At 47.5% G+C, this 9,949-nt stretch overlaps 1 protein-coding gene across 1 annotated transcript; it reads right to left on the bottom strand.

Moving 5' to 3' along the window:
• Window positions 1-259: 259 nt before the first annotated feature.
• LOC143783380 (uncharacterized) lies at window positions 260-2,874 on the bottom strand. The gene is made up of 6 exons (XM_077271794.1): window positions 1,663-2,874; window positions 1,312-1,394; window positions 1,053-1,150; window positions 828-938; window positions 607-713; window positions 260-491 (listed from the first exon to the last, which is right to left on the bottom strand). The coding sequence occupies exon 1, from the start codon at window positions 2,823-2,825 to the stop codon at window positions 1,761-1,763; it is 1,065 nt and encodes a 354-aa protein (XP_077127909.1). The 5' UTR covers window positions 2,826-2,874; the 3' UTR covers window positions 260-491; window positions 607-713; window positions 828-938; window positions 1,053-1,150; window positions 1,312-1,394; window positions 1,663-1,760.
• Between the last annotated feature and the right edge of the window lie 7,075 nt (window positions 2,875-9,949).

Raw genomic sequence — 9,949 nt, 5'->3', positions numbered from 1 at the left:
AATACAATACTGCACCCCTGTATATACCCCACGGGGTTCACCACCTTTGTACTAAATATACTGTGATGATACATAATAAGACTTGGCTCAGATACACGGCTCAGACAGACGGCTCAGATACACAGCTGAGACAGATGGCTCAAACACACAGCTGAGACACCCAGCTGAGACACACGGTTCAGATACACAGCTCAGATACACAGCTGAGACACACGGCTAAGATACGTGGCTCAGACATACGGCTCAGACACACGGCTGCTAGATAATAATGTAATTCTTTATTAGCTTCATACAAGATATCACATGTAGAAGTTCCCACAATGATGATGGGTCCTGAACTCACGGAGAGTTGTCTGTCAGCGATCAGGAGAGGAAAAACCCCCAGTGGAGGAAACCTCTAGGGAACCATGGCTGACGGACTGCCCTTCCCCTGGACAGTGCTGGATCATAGACTCTACATGCCATTTATAGACATGGAGTCACTTACGGACCTTAAACAAAAAGTAAAAACAGTGAAAATCAGACGCCCCCAATAATGGCAGCACGCCCCCCATTTTTATACATTCACTATATTGAAGGTATTATGGAAAGTTCATGGTTACTTACTGGTGCAGACTGGTCTGTGGCCCCAGGTCATGTCCTTTTGAAGGTCGGGGCGATCTCTTCGTCATAAACTCTACATGCCGTTTATAGACATGGAGTCACTACCTGACCTTAAGCAAAAAGTAAAAATAATGAAGATCAGACGCCTCCAATAATGGCAGCATGCCCACATTTTTATACATTCACTATATTGAGGTTATTATGGAAAGTTCATGGTTACTTACTGGTGCAGACTGGTCTGTGGCTCCGGGTCATGTCCGGTTGAAAGTCGGGTCAATCTCTTGGACCATCATAGACTCTACATGTCGTTTATAGACATGGAGTCACTTCCTGACCTTAAACAAAAAGTAAAAACAATGAAGATCAGATGCCCCAATAATGGCAGCACGCCCCCCATTTTTATACATTCACTATATTGAGGGTATCATGGAAAGTTCATGGTTACTTACTGGTGCAGACTGGTCTGTCATTCAGGGTCATGTCTGGTTTACGGTCGGGGCGATCTCTTCATCATAGACTCCACCTGCCGTTTATAGACATGGAGTCACTACCGGGTTCATAAATATTGTGAGACAGAAAGAAACAGAACATCAGGATACAATGAGGATACAATGACACTCCGGCCATGTCTGACAACATGACTTTTGGCTATATACATATATTATCACATGAGAAGAGGTTTTAGTAACTCTGTAACAAGGAACTTACGTGATTTAGGGTTTGAGGGCGTCCAATGCGATCCATCTCTGGGCCTGGATGTGATGGCCGGAGTTACTCGCTTCATGCTCTTTCTGGAATAAGAAGTAAAAAAAGTATATTAGACGCCCCCAATAATGGCTGCACCCCCCCCATCATATTCATTGTGATATCGTCGATGAGATCATGACATCGAAGTTCCATGTAGATTGTGACATCACAGAGCCATAACCTAGGAAAGAACAAAATGAACGAATCCTCTGCAGAAAATAAACAGTAAATAGTAATAGTACATGAAATCTACATTGGGGACCTGGCGGACATTATTTTGATCAAAAGAGTAAAAAGTCCATGGTTACTTACTGGTGCAGACTGGTCTATGGCCCCGGGTCGTGTCCGGTGAAGGTTGGGTCGATCTCTTGGACTGTCATAGACTCTACATGCCGTTTATAGACATGGAGTCACTTCCGGATGTTTTTGGGAAATCCGCTGATCCTGCCGTTCTGCAGGCAGGATATTAGATGAGTCCTCATCATCCGTGGCTGGAACTCAGCTCTGGGTTCACCGCCATCTGCCATAAGCTCGTAGGCAAACGCTATAGCATATAAGCCACAGTCGTAGCAGTTCTTCTGCTGATCCACATCGATAAACCTCAGATTTTTCAGGGGATTGTCGACCACTTCACTGTACATGTTGATAATCTGCTGACGGATGGATGGAGACAGATTCCTGGAGTTGCTGCTGTCGGCCACAAAGATTTGGCCATTTTTATAGCAGGTTGTCAGCCAGTGCATCCTTTCCTCATCATAGTGGATTTGTACAGCATTCTTCAGTACTCTGTACCCTGGTACCATAAGCGCACAGGGGGGCTGCAGGCCATCAAAACCCTCAAACTGGCTCTGCAGCAGGTCCTGGGCCATGATGATGATCTCGTCATCCAGGTAGCCTTCCTCCCCTTTGCTCTGCAGGATGGTTAAGTGCTCTGGAGACAGGTTGTCCTCCTGGTTCCCAATATCGGGCATCTCCACTTGTGGGGTCTCCATCTCCAGGGATAGTTTTCTAAGTAGATCAGTAATGTTTTCTATAGCAGCTCTCTTGGCTGGTGGCAGCATCTCGTGCTGACTATCCTCAGAGGTTGGTGCTTTTCTTTTCAGATTGTCTCGGGGTCTTGTTTGTGGTAGCCCCTCGGGTGCACCTTGTGCACATTCTGGATCGGCAAGATCCTCTCCACTTTCTGCAATGCTAGAAGTGGGCTCAGTGTCACCTACTATGTAGGTTGGGCTCTTCTCACCGCTGTCTTGGCTGATGACGTGGTCTTTACGTCTTTTTATAGCAACTGACCTGAAGCTCCTGACCGCTGTAATGGTGGCAGATTTCAGGGCCTGGAAGGAATCCTTCAACAGAGTTCTCCAATTCCATTGGGATTTCCTGAATCGGGTCAGAAGGCTAAAGCCAATTGACTTGCAGTAAGAGAGAGCCTTGACCAGCAGCCGCTGGCCATAACGGCGACGTCCATGAATCCTCATGATGGCGTCGCTTTCTTTCTCCTTCGTATTCCTCCTGTAGCTTTGTGTATCCAGTAGGGAGTCACACAAATGACAGCTCCGGCTCTGTGCGCAGGCTTTACATAGGCCTTACTCCTTTGCTTCCATTGTGATGTCATAGAGTAGATGATGTCATCGAGTTCCACATTCCACACTGTGACATCACTGCTCCAGACCCAGCTGCTAAGGGCCCACCAGTAACATTGATGCTGATGCCATTCTACAGCTACGTGCAGTTATTAACTGGCCCTTAATCACAAATTTCCAACCACATTCTCCATAAAATGTTATGAGGAGGTTCCTCTATGTGCAGTTATATCTCCACCGAAGTATATGGAGAATGCAGTGTGGGGGGGATTGAAGGACTGCCATTGATTTCTAAAACTCCCACTAAAATATGTTTTTTTGGATAAATCCTTGGGGAAAATCCTCAAGTTTTATAGTTGTTTTGTTGTATAAAGTCTTTCCTGAATACTGAGTCGGTTACATTATTTCCCATTATTATGAAGCTTTTCTACATGTTTATCATTATTTTTATTTCCTGTTATATTTGGGTGGTATACCTGCTTTCCGGCCATGGGGTGATGTAAGAAAATGTGTTTAACATGTGTCCACGCCATGTGGGGAGCTTTAGCATCTACCTGACAATAAATGCCGCCATACTCCTGACATCTACCTGAGAATAAATGCCGCCATACTCCTGACATCTACCTGACAATAAATGCCGCCATACTCCTGACATTGTTCACACTCATCATTGCTCAGATGTATTTTAACCAATCACATTAAAATTTATTATGAATAAAAGAAATTGAAATCTTACAATTTTCACACTGGACACTGAGGATTTTTTTTCAGTTGTTTCACAAATTTAACATGTACATTAGCCACAATGATCAGGGTCTGACCTTATATTTTCTATTGCGGCATCTAATGAGCGTGTGCAAAGGTCATTGTAGAGGGAAGGGAAGCAGGAGGAGCTGTGACATCGCCCATTGTGATTGGTGGATACTGAGTTTTCAGCAGTGTACAGAGGCTGTATCAGTCATTGTAATCCTGCCTCTGATGATAAGGAGTCAGCTGAAAACGGTTCTTGAAAGGATAGGAAGTCTGACTCTTAACTAACCTCAGTGGCCCGAGTGAAAACTGAAAGTTTACTGTTTTTAATCAAGGTCGTGATGTGAAAAAAAACTGCCAAAAGTATTTAAAAAAAAAAACAGTCATCTGAAGAAGGCTTGCAGAAATCGAGAGCATTTATGTAAAAAAGAAAAACTGATCTTTTTAGATGCAGAGATTTTTGTAACAAATCTGTGCAAACAATTGTTGTTTTTCTCCACCAGTTTTGGCTGATTATTTTGACATAGAAAAGGAAATAAATGGAATTATTTTATGTTTATTTTGTTTTTAGTATTTGTTATTACATTCTTTAGATGCCCTAAAAAGATCAGAAATTAAGATGGGAGGTGGAGGGAGGAATTAATTAATTTTATAGTTTTTCTTATCCTGTGACTGCAGTTGCCATCAGCCCTGATCTTGTGACTAGATTTCCCCCAACCTATTGGTCACATATCCGGTCTATCGGCGACCACACATCGGCTGAACCAATGGCGGCTGTTAGATTACCGCTCCCTCCACTGCATTACATTACATTACTGATCCTGAGTTACATCCTGTATTATACTCCAGAGCTGCACTCACTATTCTGCTGGTGTAGTCACTGTGTACATACATTACATTACTGATCCTGAGTTACATCCTGTATTATACCCCAGAGCTGCACTCACTATTCTGCTGGTGCAGTCACTGTGTACATACATTACTGATCCTGAGTTACATCCTGTATTATACTCCAGAGCTGCACTCACTATTCTGCTGGTGTAGTCACTGTGTACATACATTACTGATCCTGAGTTTTACCTCCTGTATTAGGCTATGTGCACACGTTGAGGATTGGGGTGCAGAATTTTCAGCACAAAATCCGCATCTACTGGCAGAAAATGCAGGTGCGGATTTGCCGCTGATTTTATGCGGATTTTGTGCGTTTTTGATGCGGAATTGATGCGGATTTTCTGCGTTTTTTACCCCTCGGATTTCTATTATGGAAGGGGTCAGAAACGCTGCAGTTCCTCCCCAAAGAAGTAGCATGCTACTTCTTTTGTTCTGCAGAGGTTTTCATGCGGATTTTTCCACACCATTAGCACAGCTTTTCTTTTCTATTGATTTACATTGTACTGTAAATCACTGTGCGGAACTGCAGCGTTTCTGCACGGAAAAATCCGCTGCGGATCCACACTAATTCTGCATCGTGTGCACACAGCCTTATACTCCAGAGCTGCACTCACTATTCTGTTGGTGCAATCACTGTGTACATACTTTAAAATACTGATCCTGAGTTATATCCTGTATTATACCCCAGAGCTGCACTCACTATTCTGCTGGTGCAGTCACTGTGTACATGCATTACATTACTGATCCTGAGTTACATCCTGTATTATACCCCAGAGCTGCACTCACTATTCTGCTGGTGCAATCACTGTGTACATACATTACATTACTGATGCTGAGTTACATCCTGTATTATACCCCAGAGCTGCACTCACTATTTTGCTGGTGCAGTCACTGTGTACATACATTACATTACTAATCCAGAGTTACATCCTGTATTATACCCCAGAGCTGCACTCACTATTCTGCTGGGGCAGTCACTGTGTATGTAGCGCCCCCACTGCCGCAGGGCCGAGGGGTACCCGGTACCGGGCCTCTGAGTCTCTGCTCTGGGATTGTCACGGTGGCTAGACCCGGTCCGTGACCCTGCTGAGGGGCGCTCAATAATAGGTGTGGATGGTGGTGGTAGTGCGGTGCAGTGCTGGTCACAGTAAATAACGAGGACACCAGGTTGCAGTCTCTTTACCTCTTTACTGAAGGCTCCAGGATCCTCAGTCCGGAATACGGTTAACCAGGCTGCGCAAGTCCGGCCGGTCCGATGGCACCTCCAGAGTTCCATTTGCAGGTGGAAATCTGTGCCTACCTTCTAGCGCTTGTGTGTTGTGGTCCTCCCCTGCTGTGCTTACAGGATAGTCCCCACAACTGTTGTGTCTGTTTCTCGTGTTCCCTCACAACTCGATTCTGATGTTCTTCTTCGTCCCCCAGATGATATGGCTAGGACGCACCCGTATGATGGATAGGCTCGGAGCTCTTCCTGGACCCTAGTGTCGCCCTTCTCCTGTTGTTGCCCCCTGTGTCTTCGTAGGTGATTTGTGTGAGACAGCCCGCCTATAACTGACTGTCCTGCCGTAGGTTTGAAGTATTGCTTGGAGCCTAGTACTTCCTTGGCGTTCCGGCCACCGGCTACGCGCCTCAGTAGGATGTTGCCTGTTGCCTCGTCTTACAGCACGACTCCTACTTGTGTTTCTCCTTGTTGCGTTGATCTCGTTTCTCACTCAGCACAATATACCTCGCTTCTTGTCCTTTCTTAGGGCACCGCCGCTATCTCGTGCAGGCGCGGTCCCGTAACGTTCTCTCTGTTCGCTAGGCCTCTGTCAGGATCCCACCCCTGACAGGGACCCCCCTGAGTCTCTCCCCGCAACACCCTCTGCCACAGGATGTTGCCTGTTCGATTCCCAGTCAGCTTCTCTCTAACTTCCTATCCAACCCCCAGTTTTACCAGACTGTGAGGAGTGGCCTAATACATAGCACCCTTAGCTCCCCCTGGAGGCCAGACTGTGAAGTGTATTGGTGTCTGTGATACCTGGTCAGGTAAACTCCTTCAGTGCCATCAGACGTACCATAGCCCCCCTTAGCGGCGGAGCATCAGTACTGCAACGAACAGGACTCTGGGGCGCTGCACTCCCCCCCGGTTAAATCCAGTACTCCTGGACTGGGAAGAAAACAACAATACATGTCAGCAAAAAGACATACAATTTTGGAAATGCAATAACAATAAGTAAATTTGAACAGAGCTTCCCTTTATGGGAGGTGAGGACACTTGAACGTTACAAACCTGGTTAAATACTTTAAATAACATACTATAAATAACTTCTCTTACCCAACCGGGTATTCTACTTAGTGCAAATTTCTGAACAATAATTTAACATTGCCTTTAAGGACGTACACGCTGAATCCACTAAAGACCTTCTTATAAAACATTATAAGGCTAATCAACTTTTTCTTCATTTTCCACCTTTACATCTGCAGGACCGCCTGTCTATCTGCCCCAGGCCTACTGCCTCTCGTTCTGTTGCAGGACCGCCCCTTTCCACCCGGGCCTACTGCCTTTCTGCTACTATACACAGTATAGAACTTATCTTCCATCTCTCAGTTCAGGATCACCGAGCCATCTCTGTATGGCTCCTAGGAGGACTCACCGATTTACCCCATCTGGGTTCACTTCCTGTCCTCATTTTTCTAGCAACATCATTAAACATTTCTCACAATTAACTAGCTCACTACATATAACCTTTTTATACGTAAGCATTATTAATACTTTCTTTTAAAGCATCATCATTCTTTAAGTGCTATCGATGAACGTTCCCTTTAAGAAGGAACCAAGTCTCTATGAGGTAGTGCAACTTCTCAAGCTGCAAGTCCGTATGCAGTAAGGACTCCGATGCTGCTTCCAGGAACAGTTTCTTCGCAAAGAGTCCTTTCTTTTATAAAACCAGTAGAGGGCACCTTTAAGAAAGTGCAAACTATTTACAAGGAGTTTGTAATCATGCAGTGTTCATGATCCAGCAGTCTTTTCCAAATAGGGGGTTAAAAGGAGCAGAAAGGGAAAACAAAAACAAAAATAAAAGCAATAGGGATCCCGGGTAAACACAGGGATCCCTTTAAGAATAACCCTAGTCGGGTTTAAAGCAGCAAAGAGCAGGGAATCAAACAGTTAACTATTTACATATCCATGGCATCGAGGTTTACTCTCGCTCTGGCGGCCGTAGCTCCGCATAGACCTCGCTCGGCAAGGTGATTGGCGAGATCGGGGCCTTTAAGAAGTGCTCCATACCCGTGGCCCGATCCCAGGGTGTAAAGCACCGGAGTCTATAGGTCCCAGGGAGAGGGGGTACCGCGACGGGGCCTATCAGCAAGTCCTCTGCTGGTGAGGCAGGGTCGTTCTTCATACCTGCTTCAGATGCGGTCCCTCCGGTGCCGATCTGCTCCGTCTCCGCTGGGGTCTGGAACGCTAGTTGCAGGGCCTTGCGCTGCGGCGTTGTCATCTCCGTTTGCAGCACCTCGCTTTCCGGCAGGGCCTTGCTTTCTGGCTTCGGAGCGCTGGAACTTCTTTACTGCTCTGGACCAGACGAGGCTGCCGACAGACGTCTGGTGAGGCTCCCGATGAAGGTCTTCTTCCACCCGGCCTCAGTGCTCAGCTGCGTCCGCAGGAGTTGGTCGCTGAGCTCATCCACTCTGGCCGGCAGGAAGTCAGTATCAGCAGTGGAGGCTTGGTCACGGAGTCTCTCCGGGTAGCTGGGGGAGTCCTCTGCTCCGACCCCACGCTCCGGTTCCGGGCAGCTCGCCATGGCGTCCTCCACGTGGTTCGCTTCTTCTTCCTGGTCCTTTTCCCGCTCTCTCCTTCGTGGGCGGTTTCGCTTTCTTTGTCTCCGCCCTCCATTGAGAATCAGGAGGCGGATCTCGGCTGCTGACGGACACGTCCTCAAGGGGCAGAAATACTTAGACTGGGCGGCCATTGTCTTTCGCGCTCTTCAGCTTGTTTACGCCCACTTCCACGCCCTTCTTCTTCTCCTGCGCTTCTCGGAGTGCTATAATGGCGGCGGTTTTGGCGGGAATTTATTTTTTTTTTTTTGGCGGCAGTGGCAATGCACAGTCTTTGCAATAAGTCACAGTCCAAGCACAACAAATCACAGTTCCAAGGCACACGTGACCTGATTCTTCAGGCTTAAGTAGATCCTGTTCGTGATGCCAAGTTGTAGCGCCCCCACTGCCGCAGAGCCGAGGGGTACCCGGTACCGGGCCTCTGAGTCTCTGCTCTGGGATTGTCACGATGGCTAGACCCGGTCCGTGACCCTGCTGAGGGGCGCTCAATAATAGGTGTGGATGGTGGTGGTAGTGCGGTGCAGTGCTGGTCACAGTAAATAACGAGGACACCAGGTTGCAGTCTCTTTACCTCTTTACTGAAGGCTCCAGGATCCTCAGTCCGGAATACGGTTAACCAGGCTGCGCAAGTCCGGCCGGTCCGATGGCACCTCCAGAGTTCCCTTTGCAGGTGGAAATCTGTGCCTACCTTCTAGCGCTTGTGTGTTGTGGTCCTCCCCTGCTGTGCTTACAGGATAGTCCCCACAACTGTTGTGTCTGTTTCTCGTGTTCCCTCACAACTCGATTCTGATGTTCTTCTTCGTCCCCCAGATGATATGGCTAGGATGCACCCGTATGACGGGTAGGCTCGGAGCTCTTCCTGGACCCTAGTGTCGCCCTTCTCCTGTTGTTGCCCCCTGTGTCTTCGTAGGTGATTTGTGTGAGACAGCCCGCCTATAGCTGACTGTCCTGCTGTAGGTTTGAAGTATTGCTTGGAGCCTAGTACTTCCTCGGCGTTCCGGCCACCGGCTACGCGCCTCAGTAGGATGTTGCCTCGTCTTACAGCACGACTCCTACTGGTATTCTCCTTGTTGCGTTGATCTCGTTTCTCACTCAGCACAATATACCTCGCTTCTTGTCCTTTCTTAGGGCACCGCCGCTATCTCGTGCAGGCGCGGTCCCGTAACGTTCTCTCTGTTCGCTAGGCCTCTGTCAGGATCCCACCCCTGACAGGGACCCCCCTGAATCTTCCCCTGCAACACCCTCTGCCACAGGATGTTGCCTGTTCAATTCCCAGTCAGCTTCTCTCTAACTTCCTATCCAACCCCCAGTTTTACCAGACTGTGAGGAGTGGCCTAATACATAGCACCCTTAGCTCCCCCTGGAGGCCAGACTGTGAAGTGTATTGGTGTCTGTGATACCTGGTCAGGTGAACTCCTTCAGTGCCATCAGACGTACCATAGCCCCCCTTAGCGGCGGAGCATCAGTACTGCAACGACCAGGACTCTGGGGCGCTGCATGTACATACATTACATTACTGATGCTGAGTTACATCCTGTATTATACTCCAAAGCTGTACT

This window comes from Ranitomeya variabilis, chromosome 6 (genome assembly GCF_051348905.1).
Source record: "Ranitomeya variabilis isolate aRanVar5 chromosome 6, aRanVar5.hap1, whole genome shotgun sequence".
Lineage (NCBI taxonomy): Eukaryota > Metazoa > Chordata > Amphibia > Anura > Dendrobatidae > Ranitomeya > Ranitomeya variabilis.
The sequence above is the reverse complement of the archived record's forward strand: the minus strand, read 5'-3'. Positions and strand labels throughout refer to the sequence as shown.